We start from the raw sequence: 24283 nt of genomic DNA on the forward strand, positions 1-24283 counted from the left end.
TAGCCTCTTAGAATAAAAAATTTCCTCTATTAAAAAAAAAAAGGTCACTACACTAAAGCCATTCGATACCTCATATACCACGCACAAATTCAACTATATGAGTTTGGTCAAAGAAAACGCAGTCATATCTCATACAAGCTCTGTGTCCCAAAATAAAATCTACTTGCTCCACCAACTGTTCCACCAAAGCAACAGAAGTTCACTCCAACTCTAGAGGGAAAATTATTAGACTTACTGAAGCATTTATGTTGGCCTTGTACTTTGGGGATAATTTAAATGACTTTCAATATTAACCATGTATACTTTAGCCTTCTACTGACTTTAAAATCTAATGCCCAAATAATATTCAAAGGAAAATGAGGTAAATCATGAGAAACACATAAAAGACAAACAATCCAAGAAAATGTCATTCTGCTACTACAAGAGCAAAGAAAAAAATAAAGAGAAATGAAAATGAAATTATGAGATAAATCCAAATGAATACTGAACACAAAAATTATAACAATAACCATGAGAATTAAAATAATATAAAATTAAGGTATGAAGTCATATTGCCATATAACTCAGAAAAGTGATTAAATAATGTTCAACATATTTGCACCATTTGGGAAAAAAAGTAACTGGATTTCTGGATATCAAGGATACATGTATATTATGCTCTCTGGGATAACTGCTAAAAATAATAAAAAAAAGAAAAATAGCTCAGTAAAAATAGAATCACCAATAAAATGGAAACAGGGAAAACAAGAAACATCTAATAGGCAAGATGAGAAATCTAACAGAATATATAAAATACATGGCAGATTTGAATACAAATATATTAGCAATTATATTAAATGTAAATAAGCTAAATACTCCAATTGAAAGAACGGGACAAAAAAGGTTAAGTACATTCTGCTTATAAAAGATGTATTTAAAATAAGGAGATTCTGCAAAGTAAAAGTAAAAACATATACCATACAAATAGTAACCTAAAGAAAGCTGATGACTAGTAGAGAAATATCAAAAGAAGTAATTTTAGGAAAATCAATGCTACAGAGAGATAATACCTAACAATAAAAGATTCAATTCATGAGAAAGATACAACCATTCTAAATTTGTATGGCAGCTTCAAAATGCATAAAACAAAAACTGTTGAAACCAAAAACAGACAAATCCAAAAGTATAATGACAAGAAATTAACATGCTGATCTTATTAACTCCAAAAAAAAAAGAAACAGATAAAATAATCAATAAAGAGATAATTTGAAGAACACAATTAGCAAACTGTATATCCAAGTGGATATACAGAGTACACTTCACCAAGCACAGACTAAACATTACGGGTGAATGTAACAATCATAACATGGAATTTCAACGGCTGACCAAAAAATACATAAATGCAATTCTATACCACACAGACCTTACTCAACCAGTGTTTAGGAACATGTAGCTAAGAAGTTATGAAAGTGAAAGTTAGTTGCTCAGTTGTGTCTGACTCTGCAACCAACCAGGCTCTTCAGAACATGGGATTTCTCAGACAAGAACACTGGAGTGGGCTGCCATTCCCTTCTCCAGGGTATCTTCCCGACTCAGGGATTGAACCCAGGTCTCCAGCACTGCAAGGCAGATTCTTTACTGTCTGAGCCACCAAGGAAGCTGAGCTAAGAGATTATACAAAAAACAAATAAAAAGCTAGAAATGATTACTCTAAAAAAGTTAGGACAACATTTACCTTCTTCAAAGAGTGAGGGAAAAATAAATTGAAGTGGGCATAAAGAAATCTGTTTACAGAGTACTGGAAATGTTGTTTCTTGACCTGGTAGTCATACGGGCGGTTTGTGTTGTGATAAATTGCTTCCCTATACAATTGTTCAGAGAAGGCGATGGCACCCCACTCCAGTACTCTTGCCTAGAAAATCCCATGGATGGAGGAGCCTGGTAGGCTGCAGTCCATGGGGTCGCAAAGAGTCGGACACGACTGAGCGACTTCACTTTCACTTTTCACTTTCATGCATTGGAGAAAGAAATGGCAACCCACTCCAGTGTTCTTGCCTGGAGAATCCCAGGGACGAGGGAGCCTGTTGGGCTGCCGTCTATGGGGTCATACAGAGTGGACACGACTGAAGAGACTTAACAGCTTAGCAGCAGCATACAATTGTTTACTGCACTTATCTGTATGAGTATTATATTTCACAATTAACATGTTTCAAAATAAAAGGAGACAGAAGTTGAGAGACTACACTCATCTTCTAGTACCTTATGATCACAACTCAGGACTTTGTCTTAAAATTTAATAAAATCCCTCTGCTGGCAACAGTTTTGATCTGAGTGCAATAGAAAGTTGAATTCTTATAAAAGCATAGACTACTTTTGGAATGATAAGAAACTGGTCCTATTATTTGTTTTGCAAAAGAAATGGGTAGGAATGTGAAGGAATAATTTTTTCAAATCACATCTTTTGTTTTAAAATATTACTGAATATTTTAAATATTCTGTTTTAAAATATTGTCTGAAAATATTACTTATCCAAATACATCAACTTTCTTAAAATAAAAAAATTAATTTCATGACAGTTCCAAAGAAAAAAGCCTGATTTAAAAAACTAAAGAGTTCTCAGACTCCCTGGTGGTCCTATGGTCAAGATTCTGTGCTTACACTGTGGAGGGCATGGGTTTGATCCCTGGGCTGGGAACTAAGATTCTGCAGCCAATCAATCAATAAATCAATATATAAAACAAAACTAAATAATTTTCTGGAAGTTTATTTTCTTGTTATGGCATGTTTCCATACCACGCTAAATGTTTAAGTTTCTATAAAATGACTGTAATAGTCCAAGAAAACAAACATAAGTAGATAATGACCCTTCTGGCATCTCCACGTAAAAGAAATATAAAATTTTATTTTAAAATGAAAACACTCAGCTAGATAAGTCATGAATTTCACTTAGTGGTTACTTCCACAATTGCAAGAAATATGATTCTGAATAAAAAGGCACTCAAACAACTGTTAAGCTCCCTTTAAAACATGCTGCCATTCTGGACCCAAGTGCAAGATTAAATTTTTCATGACTTTCATGACTTCTCAAGCAACTATTTTTACTTTCTAAAGAAACAAAGACATTCACAAAAAAAACACAAACAGTAGAATTCATTCAAGACAATATTCAAAACCACATCTGTGACTATAATACAAATATAAAACATATTCCAATATTTTAATTACAAAAACTTCAATTATTTGTGCCCAGACAGAAATATGTGTGAATAAACACATATCTTACAACATAAAGAAAAAAAACAAAGGAAAAAAGATGTAAAAAATAAACAAGTTGTCATCAATCATTCATTTAAAGCAACACCACCACCATAGATTCAAACACACAAATAACAGGTTCATGTATCCAAAGTTGTTTTAAACTAGCTGAAAAAATAGTTTTCCCTCTTCACTCATCTCAAACTTCTCAAAGACACTAACAAATATACTTTTAACTTGAAGTGCAAGAAATAACACCATGATATGAACACTGCACACAAGCCTGGCCGACAGCACACAAGCCTGGCCGACTGCAGATGGATAATGAAAAGAAAGTTTATTGTACTCTTCCTAACTTTACTTTTATCATGTGTGATATTTTCCAAATTGAAATGTTTCTAAAATTCCACACACATAAAAGCAAAAAGATTTAACATAGGGTTCTAGAAGGTAGGGGCAACAACCCATGAACAGACTTAGAAAAGATCTGAAACTGCTTATGATTTTTCCTCACAATCTCCCTCCAACCAATAAGTTTCTACTTCACACAACAGTAAAGGCGTTTTACAGATAATATAAACAGATATATAAACACTTATATATCACTTTATTGCAACATAAAATATGTAACAAAAACTGTGTGTAAGAGAAGGTACATACCAGTAAACGTACTTGCATCATCCCTCTCTATTCTTGTTCCATCACTAGTTGACACACAAGAAAAGTGCAGAGGCTCAACTTCTAGAAGTCCAGTGAGAGATGTGAAACTACCTTCAGCAGCGGTGCCACTACTAACCTTTCCATTTCCTAATACAAAGGAGAGACAAGTTTGATAAAGGGTGAATTAATCTTAACAAGGCAACAGTCATAGTGAGAATTATAGCCACCACTTCAATTTTAACTACAAAGATGTATAAATGCACAAACCTTACACAGGGCTTCAACAATGGACATGGTATTAAGAAAATTCACAAACAGGAGGTACTACTCGTCTCTGTACTACAGAAGCAGAGTTGTACAGAAGCAACCACTAACCAGAGGCATACACATTAATAAGAAACTAGAACAAGTGATTTAGATTTTAAACGAGGAACAGAAAACAAAAGAAAAATAAATATTTTAAATGGGGAAAAAATAAGAGAGCTACTTAGATTTAATGCAAAATAATCAGAATATATCCTATGATATCAAGTGTATAAATGACACTAAATTAAAACTAAAAAAATACTCTCAAGATATTAGCAAGATTATATTCTAGAATGAGATATACTGCTTTATAATCATAAAAATAAGTTAGCACATGTAGCAGTAAGAAAAAAAATTAAATGGTCACATCTATGCAAACCATAAAATGACAGAAGACTGGATGGAAGAACACAAAAGAATAAGAGTGTATATGGTACCAGGGGAGGAAAAGTGTCATTTAGTACTTGTCAAATTTTCTAAAATCAGAGCAATACTTTTAAACAGAATTCTTTATCAGACAAAGTAAAACAGAAGGAGAAGATGGAAAGAATGGAGACACAGAAAAAAACCTGAAGGAATAAATTAAACACCAAGACTAAACTATCAAAACCTTATTCTCCAACATCCATTTGTGCCCAGCCCAGGACCTGATACATGTATTAAAAAACAGTAATAACAATTTACTGAGCACTTATTCAGTAGAAGACATTGCAGATACAAGAGAAAAATGACAGGCCCCAGTTTTCATGAAATTCATATTCTATTCAAAGTTACCAGATATGAAACAAATAATTATGCAATTGAACCTTAAAAAAAAAAAAGTGCTACACTTTACTTAGAAGTTCACAGGACAAATAAGTCAAGGGGAAATCAATCTAAGTGAATAGGCAATAAAATACTTCCATGATGAGGTGAAGAGATTCATGTGAAGAATAAAAGATTTTTACAGATCTACTCCAATGAGGCAGAGGAACCCAGGCAGAAGAAATGACATGAGTAAAATCTCTTCAGTAGAAAGGACCATGGCACATTAGAGGAACTGAAAGAAAAATGTGCCTACTGGAACATTTCTCAATCCTAAAATCTCTCTACACATCTTTAAAATAATTAAAAGAACTCCAAAAAATTGAGCTTTCCTTTATATTGTTTGTATATATAGATTTATAAAAGTAGAGATTTTAAGAAGAGAATATATTAAACATTAATTCACATAATAGTAATAAATTAATCTGATTAGATATAACATCTTTCATTTTTGATGGAAAAAATCACTGTCTTCTAAAACAAAAATAACTTAAATGAGAAGGGTAGCAAAGTCTTACATTTTTGCAAATCTCTTTAATATGTGGCTTATCAAAGGAAGCTGGATTTGCCTATCTGGATCCAATCTACGACAGTATGATGCTTTGGCAGAAATATATGAAAAAAAAACTTGACAAAGAATATATGTAGTTAGAAAAGAAAGGAATATTTTAATAAAGTATTAAATATTCAAAAATTTGAAAAGTGCCAGTTTAGGATTAATTGCAATATAGAATCTGAAATCTTGAAAAAGACATTCTCAAACTCTGCTACAGCAAGATTAGTTGGTCTACCTTATTCTTTTAAGGAATCTTCTGTCCAAGTATGATGATGACTCACCACGCATCAATCATTTGGAAAATACTGGTTCATTACTATATACAGATCTTCTAAAAGTTAATACACTTCCTTATATAATATCAGAAAATGACACTAACTAATAACATAGCCCATCAGAAAAGTCATTATGTATTGAGAAGCTGTCAAGCTCTCCTTGGAGGACAAAAGTTTTCCAAAATTCTAATCTTTGCTTAAAAGTTCTACTTCTAACATTGACAACAAATAACTATCAATTGGATGGATACTGACATACTTTTTAAATTCCTTTTTGAGAAAATACCTGCCAAATAATCCAATCTGAATGAACACATTTTGTTTCTCATTCTTGCAAATAAAAATGGCATTCCATGAATTAAGCAACAAAAGTTTATAGCTGTAACAACTACACAAGTTCATTTTCTTGAAACAACCATGGTTCTTCAGTATGCAGCAGAAGTGTTTCATGCACACTTCCCATTTCAAAACAGAATATTTAAAAGATGTGTACTCCTGAGTTCAAAACTGAATAAAAATAGTGATTTTAACTATTTCATCAAAAATATTTCTAAGTAAAACCATCATGCTTCTGACTCTTAAGTGTATGGGGAAGATCATCATGCTTTCAAACAATCAGTACAAAAATCTATGCAGTGAAAAGGGCAGATAGGAAAACAGTAGATCCATGGACTCCCTGAAAAGATTCAGGGACCCTGAGAGAGCCTATGGACAACACTTTGAGAATCACAGGACCACAAAAAGAAAACTAACAGGGGAAGGGAAAAAGTCAGAGCATACTAGATCATCTATGCTATATTACAGACTTTGGATGGTACAATCTTGGGAAGACATGAAAAATATCTTAAGAAGAGAGAGTAATCAGATCAGGTTTACATTAAAAAATGACTGCAATCATTGCACTGTAAAGTATGAACAGAAGTTTGAGCCAAGAACAGATGCAGAATAACCAGTTGGAAAGTTATTTTTTAGTCCAGGTTCAAGACAACTGTGACCTGGACAATAATCTTGTGATTGTGAGACGTAAGAGAATGGGCAAATTGTAAATACAGGTTGGTAGAAAAATAGATAGGATCAGATGGTAGCCCCGATGTGGAGGATGAGAAAGAGAGGATACAGTTCACATTTCTGTTTTGTGCCACAGATGCCATTAACTGAAAAAGGAAATGCTGCAGAAGGTCTGATGGTGAAGAATAAAAAACTGAGACATTCGTATGTAGATGAATAGTCATTTTACAATGAATATGGCTGCTCTTGTGTATTTAACCAACCCCCTGGCTTGGCCTGAGCTTTATGGTCTTCTCTTTACAGTTTCTCTGTAACAAATTTCATTCTATCCTAAAGTGTACAGGAAGCATCTATAGGTCTAGTTCTAACCCCACCTCTGAGGTCTACTCATAATTTGACATGTCACTTAGACACACACTGGCATGAGGTAATCAGAGCCTAAGTCATCAAACAGAGTAATTCATTAAAAAGCAAGAAGACCAGATGTATAATCTCTTTCATTAAAAATGCTCATAAACACATGTAGCAAACAAGTCTAAATAGCTAAACATTCTGTTAACAATGGTAACCTAAGAGAATAGAGAGGTTAAAGTTGAGATATTTTGCATTTTATTTCTGTATTTTATTTTTCTCTTTTGCTTTTTTCACAATTCATAACTAAATTTAAACAAAACTGAGACTAACCCCCCAACTTACTTAAATTTAACATGGTAATTATCATGTTTACAAGTAAATTTTTTAACATTTTGGTTTACTAGTAACACTTGTAATAAGTTCAATAAGATGGAAGAAAACAAAAAATAAAGTGATCATTGTCCTAACAAAAACAAAAAACACCAAACTCTAGCATCTGAAGAGATTATACAAATAGTGTTATATATTCAGTCCTAAACGCACATTCTTTAGAAGTGCATCCAAGAATACATGTAACACTGTGTACCACGTTTACCTCAGAACAGTATGACAGAAGATGCAGAAAATTATTTTTTCTTTCTGCATCTTTGCTTACTAAAAAAGCATATATTAATTTTATTTTCTTTAATATGAAATAATATTTCCAAATAAAATTGGAAAGACTACAGCAAATAAACAAATTTTAGTCTATTAACATTAAAGTCATACTAACATAATGAAACACACAAAAAAACAAACAAAAAAACCCAAGTTTGCAACCCTGTGAAAAAGAACATCAATATTTTTTGATGGGGGAGTTGAGAAACAAAGCAAATACTTTAATGATTCACAGACACAAAAGTTAAGTTCCAGAAACTTTTAGTTCCCAAAGACAGAACGGAATAACTACAATCTACTAAAAATCGATGGTATCTTAAACCCAAGATAAAAAATTCAGAAATTCCTTTAATCAAACATTTTACTACCTGAAAGGACATCTGACAAATCAATTTCATCAGACTGGACACCAATGCTGCTGTTGTACACATTTTTACAAGAAGAGCCACTCATCTCCAAATCAAAGAGGACTGGATCAAATGGTGAACTATACAATCCGTATCTGAAAGATAAAACAAGGTCCTAGCGATTTTCCTGTCAGTCATCTAATTAATAAATTATCTATTTACGTAGCTTTAGGACTTCCCTGGTGGCTCAGACGGTACAGCGTCTGCCTAAAATGCGGGAGACCTGGGTTCAGTCCCTGAGTCAGGAAAATCTCCTGGAGAAGTAAATGGCAAGCCACTCCAGTACTCCTGCCCGGAAAATTCCATGGAGGGAGGAGCCTGGTAGGCTACAGTCCATGGGGTCGGAAAGAGTCAGACACGACTGAGAGACTTCACTTCAAAAGCAGTTTTTACACAGGGCAGAAGGAGACACTAACCACATTTAACTCAAATTCACTGAACTGTGTTCCCTGCAAACCTATGCTCCAAAAGATATAGTTCAGAGACTCAATAAATGTGATTTCAATTAAGCTGGTATCTAATGAACCAAGACTGAACCTTCATCAGTAGACTGAATCAAAAAAAAGAGGCTTTCAAGCACCCTTCCCTTGCCTGAATCATGACATTGAGTCAGTAGAAGATATAAAGGTTTTCAGTAACATTTCATCAAAATCAAGATTTCTAATCAATAAAGATGATTATAAAAGTGACACACTACTTCAAAATAACTCAAATCTAACCTTTAGATATTTCTTATTTCATTATGTTTAAGTTTTAGAAAATAAAATGGCACATAAAGAATACTAGTTAAGGGCAATACATGATTTACACAATTTCACCTTACAAAGTTTTAACAACGAAGAATCAAAGTACCTTAAGTGTTTTTTCCCACTAGCAAGAAACACCACTTATAAAGAATTTTAATATAGTTAGCCTTCCAACTATCATCTCCAGGACTTCCAAAGTTGTTAAAGGGAATTATTCTCAAAGAAAATAGAGGGAAAGAAAACATTAAGCAAATATATATCATAACAATTCTGTGCAAAGGTAGTACCATATCCAGAAAGGCCCATCATTAGTCATTTCAAAAGTTAAATACCTTGTCTGAAGCAAAGCCTCCATTGGTGTTAACCTGTCCTGTAACTGCCTGGACACAGCAGTAAGCAGAGATGCACAGGCAGTGCTGCACCCAGCCAGATCGTCGTCTTTAACATAATTCAGTAAGACAAAATACCAATAGACAGAACCTGAAAGCAACAACAACAAATCAAGATTTCTTTTCCTCATTTCTCCTTCACAAAGAAAACTTCAGATTTCACATTTATGAGTATGTCCTCTTTTTCTAGAATGATTTTCTGGAAAGAAAATCTGTAAGGGCAAATTACAAAGAAGGACTAACTCCCTAGAGGACTTTAAGAGGATGCTGACAAAGAATCGCATTATATTTTTGAGAAGTGTACAAAGTCAACCTAGTCATTTAGGTTTTCAACAAAGTGAGATGATTCTAAGGGACATTTTAGAATAGCCAGAAAAGTGGACATGTCAGACCCTTCAAACAATCTTTCCTAAAATACTCTTTCTCTGTACTAAAAATTTCAAAAACAATAGATGGCAATGAACTACAAATAACATACTTTAGCAAGTGAATGAAGTGTAGTCATTCTATATTGCCAGTTAGATATAGATCAAAGGTGATCGTAAAAGGTGTTCACGATCATGTATTTTAACTCTTTTATAAAACTTGAGATATCTGAGTACTAAGTACACCCCATAATTTAAGCACCCAACCTCTAACAGTATCTTCAAGAAACTGTTTTAAACACCAGAAACTATCACAGAGAGCAACCAAGTCCAAAACATTCTACTCTATGTAACAAAAGAGTTTATAGTTTTAGTCAATATATGTTCAAGGTAAATAGAAAGGGATTCTTTGTCTAAATTAAGATACGGATAAAATAGCCATTTATCAGGCTTCCCAGGTGGCACAGTGGTAAAGTATTCACCTGCCAATGCAGGAGACACAAGAGACGCGGGTTCAATTTCTCAGCTGGGAAGATCCCCTAGAGTAGGAAATGGCAACCCACCCCAGTATTCTTGCCTGGAAAATGCCATGGACAGAGGAGCCTGGCAGGCAAGAGTCCGTGGGGTCACAAAGTGACCATGGGGACCGAACTGAGCGGCAGCAACAACCATTTATCAACTAACTTTAAGCAAGCTTTTTTTCTGGTACACCACAAACGTCAAATTCTTGTGGAATAGGAGATAACTTTTTGAATGGATTGGTTATTTATGAAATAAAAGACTGTGAGAAATGTCTTCCAAAAAAAAAAAAAATTAAATAATAACACTAGGTAAAGGGCAAAGCAGTAGCCCTTCATAGTAAATTCCTACCTGATAACTACATTCACTCTTGAATGGCATTTCCACAGTTTTTAGGTGCTGTAAAAAAAAAAAAACTCACTGGTCCCTTTCAGAAAATTCCAATTTGCCACAGACCCTACCATTCATACACAATATGTGTATGGATCATTTAACTAATTTATGACATCTCTGGTACTTACAGATGTTTTAGTTTGTAACATCTGATCTACCATCACTAAACAACCAAACAACTCAATTATTTTAAGGAACTCCACAAAATGTATGAATTGAGATGACCTGATTATTTACTTAAATCTCCCACTAACTTTTTCCTAAAAATAGTATCAAAAAGAGTACTGCCTATCCAATCACTATTTAAAACCCCTTAAAAAACAGACAAGCTACAGAGAAAAAGAAGACTAATTGAGAAAAAACAAAAGTTATTAAACAATCTTAAACATACTGTGAGATAATTCCTAAAGTTAGAGTTACTTATGACTGAACAAGTTTCACATACCACCAGTTGCTGCTGCGGGTAAAAATGACATATTATCAAGTAAGGCCTTCAACAGAACAGATCCAAATCCAGGTTGACATGGGTCGCACTTGCCATTACTGAAAAAAAATTTAAAAGAAAAAGTTTAAATATATTACTCAAGGTAATTAATTCTAAACATGGTGTATTACTCTTAATCTTTAAATGTGTTCATACAGACTGAAAAAAACCTGCCTCAAAGCCCTGTAAACGTGCAGAAAGACAGTAGGGGCTGACTATACTAAGGGTCTTTATAACTGTTTTCTTATGCAATAAACCACTCTTTTTTTTTTAAACCCAAAAGAGTTAAAAAGCTGGTACAGTGAATACAGACTATTAATTTTAAACATTTCCTAGATAGTTTCAGGGTTTAGAGAAAGTGATCTGCACAATGCTGCAAATAAGTCTGGGCAAACGGACATAACCGGTAATAAAGGCCTCAGGTGAAGAATCCAAAGACAATCAGGGATAGTGGGAGCGAAAGTGAGGGAAGAGCTCCCCTTACCAAACTCCCCCAAATCTTCTAATAAGCAGAGAAGCCCAGCTGAATTCTTTTACTACTTGATTTAACGTGACATTTTGCCCAAAACACCCCAAATTTTTTTCCCTAGGATCTCAATAATCCTCAAAAATCCACTTACGTTATACATATGTTCAACAAGAACCAAATGACCCTAGACACAAGGTATCACCTGCCAAACTACAGGAGCACCTACAAAGTATATCTTCGACTTAAAATCACCAACCTGATGCACAAGGCTAGAAATCGAGCACACTTGTGGGCTATGCTTCGTCCTGCCTCAAAGAAACAAACACGTACAATGTCTGAAAGACATTTTCGTGTTTTTGAAAGCAGGCTTTCATTTCCTTCCTTTGAGCTGCAAAACAATAGCAGGCATTTAGGCTCATGCTGAACTTCCAATCATAACATCCAAAGGGCAATCTGTGGTAAATAAAATCTTATTAACCTTCCAGGTCCATTTGAATGTACTCCAGCTAACCAACAAAGAATATCTAACACAAGACTCTGGGCATGTTCTGTGATTTGGCCATCATCTGCTTTTCTACACAAAGTGTTGAGAAGCTTCTCATGAAATTCTGAAAACTGCAACATGGCACATCGCTGCACTCTACCAAAAAAAAAGAAAAAAATATATATATATATGGATATATATACACATACACACACACATATACATAAATACATTAATAATCAAAAGAGAAAAATAAAGCTATTTCAACCTGGTTGGACATCAAATATTTCATTTAGAATCATGAATATTACAATTAAAAAAAAAAAAGAACTTTTGAAAATTATCTAGCACTACATGAAGACCAAGGATAAACCAATGAAGTGAAAAGACAATATATACCATCAATGACATAAGCGCTTAAGAGAAATGAAAAGCAAATAAAAATTTTCAAGTAAAAGTTACGATTTTAAAATTTTGTGGATATTGATATATTTACTGCAAAGTCTTCCTTTGTACTCCTATTACTTAAGAACAGTAGAAGAAAATGAGGTTACCTTTCCTTAGAAACTGAAGTTTTCTTAAATCTTCGGATGGTAACTGAGACTTCTTGAAGTAAGTCACAGCCCCGGAGGTTTTCAGATTTACGGGTGCCACTTGTATTTTCATTTTTAACATTAGAGGATTTTTCCTGAACATACAAAAATAAGTAATTGAATGAATAAATGAAACAAAAAGTTATTTACCATTAAAGTTTATAAATAAAAGAATATAACTGAACTATGACTACCAAAACATAACTCAAACTAAAATGATAGCTTTTACCCTCATATTCAGTAAATGACTAATTTACTCCATTGTGATAAAATTGTAACAGTGGAAGAGACATAGTCACTGCTTAAAGGTAATAGCCCAGTGAATAAAGATTATCAAGCCAAAGTCTTGAGTCTCAGTCCCAGCTACTGGTCTATGAGCTATGTCAGCTCCCCAGTGTCTAACATTCCCTCACTTAAAATATGAAAAAGTGGAGTAACAGCACCTGCTCTGCCTACCTCAAGAGTTATTTTGGGGCTTAAATCAGATAAAGTACACAGAAGTTCTTGAAAAATTGGAAGACCTATACAAATATAAGATGGCTGGTGTTACTGATTATTTCTACTGTTGCTTATGGATAATGATAATAGAGAAACAAAATCTCTAGTGCTCAGGAAAGTCCAAGATCAAACAAGTACGAAGAAACTGCATGATATACAGCTAGTTGTAGAAAATGAACATGAAAATTATGATATATCTCTGAAATCAATTCTCAACTTACTTCTCTTCCTGCAGCCTCCCAAATGTTTACAAAAAAAAAAAAAAAAGTGGTGTGTTACCAGTAAAGGGCACAGAAACAAATTCTTACACACAAGGAAATAAGCATTATGGTCCAAAATAATTATTAAGGCAAGTGCCTGCTAGCAATCACTCCCCAATGAATATACTTTATAAAAAAAAGCTTAAAGTTAATGTAAATATTTTCTCCTTCATTATATTTTTTTTAACTTGCTGCAGAGAAAAGCTATAAACAAACCAAGTTATCCATTAAAAAAAATTAATTATGGGGTATGCTACTTCCAAGAGTGTATCAAACCTCAACTATAATGTTTAAAACAGCATGTAACAGTTTATAAAATTCTGTAAAGCGATTATCCTTCAATTAAAAAATAAGTAAATAAATAAAACCAGCATGTTACAGTTTAAAATGATAATGTTTCACACCTTGCCTGCTGCAACTTTTGCCAAGAGTGAAGCAAGTGAATATCCCTTGTTACTCTGGTGTTTTAGGGATGGAAGTCTTACTACAGGACGTATACCACCATTACAGATCTCATCTGTTCCTCTTTCGTTCACTGCCTTGACATGGATCAAAAATGAACGATATTTTCCTCCTGCCATACCTAGATGAGTGGTGCAGAATGGGATAAATTATTCAATCACCAAAAAGCAAAACTGCTTTTTGTCTTCACAGAGTAAGCTAAATAATTAACTCCACAGAAAGAAAAATACACTTGGCCAGAATTTTCAAATTATACTGCTTGCATATAATATGGCTAAATAACCTTCATACACATCGGCAGCAAACGAACAAAAAGCACAGCAGTTGTATGAACAGCATAATATAGAAAGTTCTGACACCTGGCATGTTTTATCCCAAAGAAGTTATTCATTTCAACCACAGAAATTTTGTGAACTATAGAAGAAACAGAAAACACTGTCTGTCACTGAATCACCGCCCAAAATAACGATGTATCAATATGTGTATCCATCCAGGCTTTTATGCATGTAGGCACACACACACATGTGCATGCATACATACATAGCATTAAAGTATTACACACTTTAAAAAGCACAGGCTTTGGAGTCACTATCTGGGTCTGATAATGGTTCTGCCATTTTATTAGCCATGTGACAAATTAAACTTTCCATGGTCCAGTTTCTTCAAAAGTGAGTAAAAATAATAATAGTACCTACCCCAAAGGTAATTAAAACACTTATAACTGCATGGCAAAAGGAAGCATTCAATAAATATTAGTTATTATCACTGGTTTATGTTTTATATATTTTAACTAAGTTGAAATCATAACATACAATCTATATGTAAAATTAATTGACAAAATACCTTCAAACTAACATACCCATGAACAACCCATAAGCTGCTGCCTAAGCAGGTATGAAATCCTTCTGTGATTACAAAAGCTACCTCTGTTGTTTGCCGCTGACCTGCCTGACTACTGTGCTGGCATGCACTGTTGTATTCTTCTTACTGCTGCACTAATCTAGGTTCTAAAATGTCTTAAGACCCTCCTTTTCAGTTTTCTTTTTCTACATATCTTTGGCCCACATCATCCTTTTACAAATTTAGCAATCATTTTCTCCAGTTCAAAGTTCTAGGAATTTGAAGAGAAGAATAGTCACTTCTACTAAATTCTAGGAAAACTAACACTTTTACATTATTGAGACTTTTGAAATACACATTATATAATCTATCCCCAATTTTGTCAATCTCATGGACAGAGGAGCCTGGTGGGCTGCAGTCCATGGGGTCGCAAAGAGTCGGATGCGACTGAGCAACTAACACACACACACATACAATTTTGTCAAAGCCAACATTTTAATTTTCATGTAAGATTTTAAGTTTAAAAAAAAAAAAAGATTTTAAGTTTCACATTCTCATTTAACACAACTAACTTACACTTTCAGCAATTGAAGTTGGCAACCCACTCCAGTGATCTTGCCTGGAGAATCCCAGGGACGGGGGAGCCTGGTGGGCTTCCGTCTCTGGGGTCGCACAGAGTCGGACACGACTGAAGCGACTTAGCAGCAGCAACTTAACTTCCAGAGATGTTATTATACAGTTATTACACAGTTTTGCTCACCACTATAACCTAGTATGTAACCTAACAAATTACAGGGTGTCATAAACTTAATGAATGAAAAAGATGTAGTCAAGGGAGTACAATCAAGCTTGTGTACATACTGTGTCTGTAACTAAAGGGAAGTGTGTGAATGGGGACAAACATTATAAAGGGAATGCATACAAATTAAAACAGTTGTTATTTAGGTGGTCTGATATTTTCTTGGTTTACAGAAGGATCTCCACAGCCTTCTCACCTCCAAGTTTACTTTAATGATCGAGGTGTCTCACTTGGATTTTTTAATTCACCCGTGAGATATAAAGGTGACATAAACGTCTTACTACTGCAACATCTAATATCTTACAGACATAAGATAAAATATACATTGTAACTTGTGTTTAAGACACATCATTACATCTAATACTTTCAAAACTCCTCTATAAAAAAACCCTTAAGAGAAAATATTATAACAATATACAACAAACACCCTGAAAACACAGGACTAAATTGATGGAAAAGGCAAACATCCCAGAACATAATGATTGGTTATTTGGAAGAATTCTGTATAACAAGCTAAATCATACTACCTTCATCTTCTTTGTGCTTTTTCAAAAAGCACTGAGACCCTCAGGACACAGAACGTAGGATCTTAAGTTTCACATAACAATAGTCACTTATGGTAGGAAATTACCTCAGCTACCATGAAACTGATGGAATCATTCAAGAAAAGTCCCCTCAAAAACAGTATCTTATTTTTCTGAAATCAGGAAAAATAATTTTTTTAAAAATCTACTTTTACAACTGTGGGACTATTTATTCTGCTTTTGTAAAACATGTTACTTCACCTTTAACAAGTTTGGGACTTGTTAACGTCAACATCCCAGCATGCCCCGACAGATCAAGGCCACTAGCAAGCCATACTGGCCCACAGAGAATGTCTTCTTTATGATCTTCTAAAAATGGACATAATCTAAGACCTAAAAAGAAAAATACACATTTTTCTTTTAAATTAGTGTGTAATTTAAAATGTAATATTTAATAAGCAAATATCCATCCCATTTACATATAACAGCACCACACAAAATTCCATACTTAGAATGTGTTGAAATAAAATTTGCTATCATGCTAAGGAACTATAATCATTATCTGATATATTATGCTGTTTTTCATTCCCATATTATCTACATTCACCTTGATTTTCAAAAAAAAAAAAAAATTATAAAACCATGACATGATTTCAAATCTCAAGATATTAAAAAACAAGAATGCAAGTATTAGCACAGCTGTGTTCACTAAGATGAGCTGAAAATCAAAGCATATTGCCAAAGCAGAATTATAGGTTATTTTTAATTGTGTTCTTAAAACCATGTTTTTGCAAGCCATAAAGAAATCTTTGCCCAGTAGGATGCATTTGGATCACTACTCCTTTTACTGTCATGGACAACAGCTCTGTAATTTAACTCACACTGTGATTCCTCTACATCCATGTGCTGCATTTCTTCATTCAAATCAACCAGGGACGGTTTCCCATTTTGTTCCACTTCAATGTTAAGAGCTGGAGACAAAGGAAAGGTGATCTGCCTATCTACTGCTGTTTCTAGAGGATAAAAATATTAGTAAACTTAATGTTGCTTAATATCAATGATCTATGTGCCTAAAATTCTAAAATTCTCCATTAAATTGGGAACTACAGTGATTTTTAAAATGGTTGTTAGCAGAGGAAGAAAATTAGATTCAAGTGCTTTATACTCTCTTCTCTTTTAAAGGTGGTAAAATATTCACCTGAAGAAATAATCTGCTAGCCACTAAACCAAGAATTCTTACCCTAGGCTATACAGTACACTGCCTGCAGAGTTTTAAAAATACCACTACCTAAGTCCTACACCAATTAAATCTGAATCTGTCATGATTCAAAAGTATACACACACACATACACACAAACACACACATATATACACACAAACACATATATATACACAAACACATACATACATATTTATAAAATAGGAAATTATTCAGGTTTCAATGTTTTTATCCCTGGTGTGAAGTAGCCTTTTACTCTGAAATTATCTCTAGTCTTTTAAATTAACCTATTAAGATCAAAACACTGAGAAATAACGTCTAGTTCCAAATATGTCAAGTATGTATAATCTATTTTAATAACTCAATATATCAAGTGCTGAGCTAGTAAGAAAGATAAATAAAGATGAATATATTTCTGGCATTACATTCTGAGTTTTACTAATAACCTTAAAAGAATATATGCATTCCATACAAAAGTTCTTTTTACAAACAAGTCTCCTTCTCACAAAGAGAAATGCGTTAAGTCCAGTAATGCTAAAAGTGAAACTAACTCACAAAGGAACTAACTGCCTAAAACCATAATTAAATTACTCAAATTTATGCAATTCTGAACAACAAAGAGTTACTGAAAAGTTCTTCAATGTTCTCTGTATAAACTTCTCTAAACAGAATCACAAAAAAAAGGAAGGAAAAGAGCACAGGGGTGTGGGAGCAAGAAGGGATGTCAAAACTAGACAGCCAAGTTGAAAATGAGTTTTTTTAAGAAACCAAAATCTTCAAATTTTGATCCATCTTACCATTGACTTTCCCTAAGCCTGGAGCTTTATTTTTCAGCAGTGTCACTTGTATCTGTGGAATATTGGTGATATTTGAGTTCAAAACAAATTTAAAGTCCACATGTCCAACCATACAAGCTTTAGGCAGAACCAATTCAAATACATGTTCATCCCAGCTGTTGCTGTCAAATAAGGGAGAAAATGATACAGTGAAATCTTTCTTTAGCTGTAACCATCTTATCACTTATATTACCTTTCTCTGATGTGTAGTCGCCAACAAAACTGAATGCTTCTCAGTGGGATTAGGGGAGAAGACAAGCAGTTCTACTGAGAAAGGTTAAACTTAGGGCAATGAAGAATCATACCTCAGGAATCCATACCTACCTTGGGCACTGTACACTCAAAAAAGCCCTTGTTCCTCTAAGTGTGAACTACTGTGCATCAGAATTATGTGCAGACTTATGGGCCCACTCTGATTCTAAGAGTGGGGTCACAGGAATTTGTATTTTAAAATAAGAACATTTTGTATTTCTTATACATGTCCATCCTCTGATTTTAAATTCTGTATATGTGCTGAAAAGTAAAATTCCTCCACTAAATTTCAGATTCAAATCCAAATGCCTATTAGGTATCTCAAATTTAACATAAATAACCCCAAACTACTTGATAACCAACTCTAAAAGCTGTAAAAAGAAATTCCATTTTTTAACGCGCTCAGTCCAAAACATTAGTCATCCCTAACAATTCTTACTCACACCAGACACTCCGTACATCAGCATTTACGATTCTTTCTACCTCCAAGCTGTATCTGACCACGATTCTCAATGCCTCTGTCAATTATCATCATGGTCCAATTCACCATCACCACCATCATGATTATCTGAATTACCACAACAGCATTCAAGTTAGAATTCTTGCTCCTGCCTCTTCCCTCTAATACACACACCACAACCACTCATATACTATCAACACAGTAGTCTTAGTATATCCTTCTAATACATAAATTATATCGCATCACTCCTAAATTCAAAACTATCTAACACCTTCCCATCTCACTCAAGGTAAAAGTCTCACTGTGGCCTATAAAGACATTCATGATCAACTATTTCCTTTGATCTCACTTCCTATCACTCTCTTCCATGTTCATTGCACTTAACCAGTAGCCTCCATGCTCCTCCTAAAATTCATAACATGTACTCCTCAGGATCTCTGTACTTTTTATTGTCTCCAAATTAATGTCCTCATGGAAGCCTTTCTGAGACCCCTTATATAAAAATATCACACACATTTTCTCTCACAGAGATGTACACCCAACAACTCTATTGCCATTCTGTTTTAATGTGTTTCAAAGCTTTTATGACTATATGACATAGTAGATATCTGTCTTAACTGCCTGTCTATCACCACTAGAATGTAAATTTCCTAAGAGCCATTTTACTAGTAACTTCCAAAGTACCTGCACAACTGGGAGACTGGGATTAACATGTACACACTACTATGTAGCCATATAGCACAGGGAACTCTACGCAATACTCTGTAATGTCCTATATGGGAAAAGAATCTTTAAAAAGAGAGTGGGTATATGTATAACTGATTCACTCTGCTGTACCGCTGAAACTTAACACACTGTAAACCAACTACACTTCAATAACAACAACAACAAAAAGTACCTGTACAAAACAGACATTTAAATATTTAGTCATACAATCTACAGATCTATTTAACTAACTAACTGGAAGGCTGGATTACTCTCAGGATTTTATCCTACAACTAAGAACAAGCATACAGGAATTTCCAGGCTTCCTCGATGGTTCAGTGGTAAAGCAGGAGGCACTGGTTCAATCCCTCATCAAGGAAGATCCCACCATGCCATGGAGAAACTAAGTCCATGAGTCAAAACTATTGAATCTGTAACCTAAAGTTTGGGAATCACAACTACTGAGATCATGTACCACAACTACAGACACCCACACACCCTAAAGTCCATGAACTACAACAAGAAAAGCCATCGCAACGAGAAGCCCACACACCACAACTACAGAGTAGCCCCTAGCCGCAACTACAAAGTCCACGCAGCAACGAAGACCCAGCACAGCCAAAAATAAATATTTTTTTAAAAAAAAGAATATAGGAATTTCTAAAACCAAGGTGACAAATGAAACAAACAAAACTGTTAACATGTAAAAGTTAACAGAAAGAGTAACATATAATAATAATTCTATGTTGTTACTATAAGATGAACTTAAGTTATAAAATTAAACTGAATTTAAATACCTTGGAAGAATGTTTTACCTGTCAGTCTGTAGTTTCCAAGTTCTAGTATGCTGAGCAGCATCCCCGTGATGCTGCTGATGCAAATGTTGAGGATGCCTCCTTTGCTGCTGTTCTTGTTGAACCTCCACCCAGCATGGTGGAACAGTAGCTGAAAACCGTGGAGTCAGAGTTTCAAAGCGGGTTAGCTCCACTAGAGATGTCAAGATGTCAACGGTGAATGGCTGGTCCACCAATAAATCAACTCCTTAATAACAGTGAATGCAGAGTTTGAAATTGGTTTTAAAAGAAAGGAATTTTAATCCATGTTTTTGTCTAATCAATTACAACATTTGTCAAATAGCCTAAGTTAATAATGTAGGCTAAAGTAACTAGCACGGAGTCCATACAGGCATAAGAAAAATCCACCTCAGATATTTCAAATTATAGAAAGGGAACTTATTATTGGAGAAATCCAAAATCAACCTCAGAAGAGCCCTGACTGAGATTTAATGAGTTCCAGATTAACAAGGACAACAAAAGGAGTGATGCTGAAATGTAAGCCCTGACTGACATGAATAATCGTCTTTTACACTGTTATTTACAAAATAAAATGTTAAACATCTGCAAGTACACAATACCTGCTCCATTTTACTCTGTTAAAAAATAATTTAAAAAAAAATCAGAACTATACTGATGGCAAAAAAACACAAACCAAAAACTCAAAGCAGCATTTTTTCCACTTCTAGGGTACTTAAGAATACCATGTATACACACCAGTATTTTAAGAGTAACAACCTGATTCAGAGAGATAAGTTTGCTTTTACAAATTTATGTATTCACATCTTTGAAAAGGCTGCTGCTGCTGAGTCACTTCAGTCGTGTTCGACTCTGTGTGACCCCATAGTCGGCAGCCCACCAGGCTCCCCCGTCCCTGGGATTCTCCAGGCAAGAACACTGGAGTGGGTTGCCATCTCCTTCTCCAGTGCATGAAAGTGAAAAGTGAAAGTGAAGTTGCTCAGTCGTGTCCGACTCAGCGACCCCATGGACTGCAGCCTACCAGGCTCCTCTATCCATAGGATTTTCCAGGCAAGAGTACTGGAGTGGGTCGCCATTGCCTTCATACAACAAAGTTGAAAAACTTGTTTCAATTAACAACAACAAAAAAATTTTTAAAGACTAAAATATGAAATCTGATAAATTTAGAATAGTTTCACAAAGAAAGTTTACATTTAGTTCTATAAAATTACTATAAGTGTACTTCAAACTATATTTTTCCTCAAAAGCTTCAGTTCAGTTCAGTTCAGTTCAGTCGCTCAGTCATGTCTGACTCTTTGCAACTCCACAGACTGCAGCTCACCAGGCCTCCCTGTCCATCACCAACTCCCAGAGTTTACTCAAACTCATGTACATTGAGTTGGTAATGCCATCCAACCACCTCATCCTATGTCATTCCCTTCTCCTGCCCTCAATCTTTCCCAGCATCAGTGTCTTTTCCAATGAGTCAGCTCTTCGCATCAGGTGGCCAAAGTATTGGAGTTTCAGCTTCAACATCAGTCCTTCCAATGAATATTCAGGATTGATTTCCTTTAGGATGGACTGGTTGGATCTCCTTGAAGTCCAAGGGACTCTCAAGAGTCTTCTCCAACACCACAGTTCAAAAACAAAGGGTTTTTTAAGAAGCCCTCAAAGCTTAGAGCTTTTTAAAATGTGATTGAAATTATTAATATTGTTTGCAAACATTTAACAGCATATCAATGCTCCTTTACATTATTTACTTGTTTATAACCTAATTCATCTTTACTAAAGAGTACGTTATAGACTTTATATGAAAATTATTATACCAATATCCCATAAAATATGAGAACATTCAGTATGTTAGCTTTTTAAACCAACTTGTATAGTTAATTAAGACAAGCAAGTCCAATTATACATAGCAAGAGACATGAGTCACTTTATCTCAACAGAGGATAATCTTGCCTCCCAAGGGCCATATGGATGGAGGCAATTGTGTCTACTACTGGAATCGAGTAGGTAGAAGCTACAAATACGGCTAATACAGCACAAGACAGGCCTCCCACCACAGAGAATTATCTAGTCCGAAATGTCAATAGTGCTGAGAATGAGAAATCCTTAAATAAGGTAGTGAAGATTGCTACATATACACAAGTCATCACTAAAATTAAGATTTATTATACCAGTAATCACTCAAAATTTGCCTTTAGTGCAAAGAAGAATGATCAAATACCTAAATATACAAATTCACAAAGAAGAAATAAACATTTTATGTGTTATTTCTGTTTGGAGTACATTTGAGTTTAAACACATTTTTCATTAAAGATTCATTAAATTTCTTTTAAATGCTAGGCTTCTTTTAATAGTTAGGTTGGGGAATAAAGTGTGGTAAGTGCCAAGGATAAAACATATCAGCACTTCAAAGTACAAAAGGACCGTGGTATAGGGCAAGGGCAGGGAAAGACAGCTTAGTAACAAATGAAGAGCATGAAACTGAATACACTTTAGAAATCGTGGAGTTTCCAATAACTGGAGGTTGAGCAAAAGACCAGAGTTTTTAGTTCACAGAGCAAGTAAAGATTTTTAAACAGGAATAACAATGCTAAAATAACATCTTTTGAAAAACAAGTTCAGGGGGCAGTATAGAAGGTGGATGGGAGAAAAGGCAAACAAACAAAACCAAACCTATCGAAAAGTCCACAATGGGGTGATGAGGGTCTGAAAATATCACCCCAAGAACGTTTTTTCAGCATTTTATTCCAGGAGTAATTAATATTAGCCATTCCAGTCACTTTACACTTACTTAGTGAATTCTTCACTCTTTCATATTGTTCTGTTCCATCCTAACTAGACTAAAAGCCTCTTAAACAACCAAAATCATGTTGTTACCTCTTAGGTGACTTTACCAAAACTAGCCAACTTACCACAGGTTGAGAACCATTTCTTATTTTAATGTTTACAACATTTTCCAACTACTGAAAACAGAGTGATAAGTAATATACAAGAACAAGTCTGATAAAAGAATATCAACAAGGAAATGAACTCTCAAAGTAACCAAGAACTGACTACAAAAAATGAAATAATGTTTTAGATTATAAAAGAGTGATTCAGAAAACTTTGAACATCGAAAGAATTTGCATTTTTTATAAATCATTTTTAAAAGTTAATATCATACCTGAAATGCCAGGACTTGAAGGATTTGATAAAGGTTTGGAACCTTCTGAAGACGGTTCTATTCCTTTAGAAAGAGATCCATCCACTAGAATGTCAGCTTCATCAATATCATCACAGGTTCCTCCAATTTGGAGAAAATGAAGCTCACCACCTACAGTATAGTAAAATTCCATCAACACAGGTATATGAAAAACAGGTAAACAGACAAGTGCTTGCTACTTAGTTAAGAAACTTAATTTATTATAACACCACTTAAAAGGCAGAAAAAGAGAGCTACTAAAGTGATACATCTGCAACAACTTAGGAATCAAACTGTCAAGGAATTACAATTTCATATGTGAAAATAGTTATTTATCTAGTACTTACATGTGTAAGACATTATTTTAAATGCTTGATCCATTTAGTCTTCACAACTAACCTTAAGCAGGGAGTATTATTGTGGCCACTTTACAGATGAGAAAACTGATGCACTAGCTATACCAGGATCCACAGCTCACTCTATTAATCACAGCAGTAGCAAAACTGAACAACAATTCTTCCTAATTTTTTGAAGCATTCACAATAAAATGAAACCAAATCAAATTTCTATTTTTCATATTTCTACCACAGAAAAAAAATGGAACGTGAGCTTAGCAAAATATTTAAGAAATAAAAATAAGTAAATCAAATAATTGGAGATTTACTTCCAGCATGACAAAACAAGATAAATCTTATCTTAAAGGCAGTTATAAAATTAAACAAAACTGTCATTTAAACACAGTGA

At 34.3% G+C, this 24283-nt stretch overlaps 1 protein-coding gene across 16 annotated transcripts in view; it reads right to left on the minus strand.

Moving 5' to 3' along the window:
* Window positions 1–24283, minus strand: part of BIRC6 (baculoviral IAP repeat containing 6) — a 215065-nt gene that overhangs the window by 128610 nt on the left and 62172 nt on the right. For 9 of the 16 annotated variants that reach the window (XR_015137258.1, XM_086327518.1, XM_086327517.1 and 6 more), the window contains 13 exons: window positions 23522–23671; window positions 20374–20599; window positions 18103–18263; window positions 16968–17099; window positions 16348–16479; window positions 13866–14044; window positions 12665–12798; window positions 12105–12266; window positions 11883–12014; window positions 11119–11216; window positions 9340–9487; window positions 8223–8356; window positions 3895–4041 (listed from right to left, as the gene is read on the minus strand). Coding sequence is in view for 15 of the 16 variants with exons in the window: in XM_086327518.1 (XP_086183644.1) it covers window positions 3895–4041; window positions 8223–8356; window positions 9340–9487; window positions 11119–11216; window positions 11883–12014; window positions 12105–12266; window positions 12665–12798; window positions 13866–14044; window positions 16348–16479; window positions 16968–17099; window positions 18103–18263; window positions 20374–20599; window positions 23522–23671 (1935 nt within the window). In the remaining variant the exon portion in view is untranslated. The remainder of the gene's footprint in view (window positions 1–3894; window positions 4042–8222; window positions 8357–9339; window positions 9488–11118; window positions 11217–11882; window positions 12015–12104; window positions 12267–12664; window positions 12799–13865; window positions 14045–16347; window positions 16480–16967; window positions 17100–18102; window positions 18264–20373; window positions 20600–23521; window positions 23672–24283) is intronic. The other 7 variants (XM_086327523.1, XM_086327522.1, XM_086327521.1 and 4 more) reach the window with 2 other exon arrangements.

Source organism: Bos grunniens, chromosome 11 (assembly GCF_055505025.1).
Source record: "Bos grunniens cultivar Pamir isolate PY7600 chromosome 11, Bosgru_T2T1.0, whole genome shotgun sequence".
NCBI classification, from domain to species: Eukaryota; Metazoa; Chordata; class Mammalia; order Artiodactyla; family Bovidae; genus Bos; species Bos grunniens.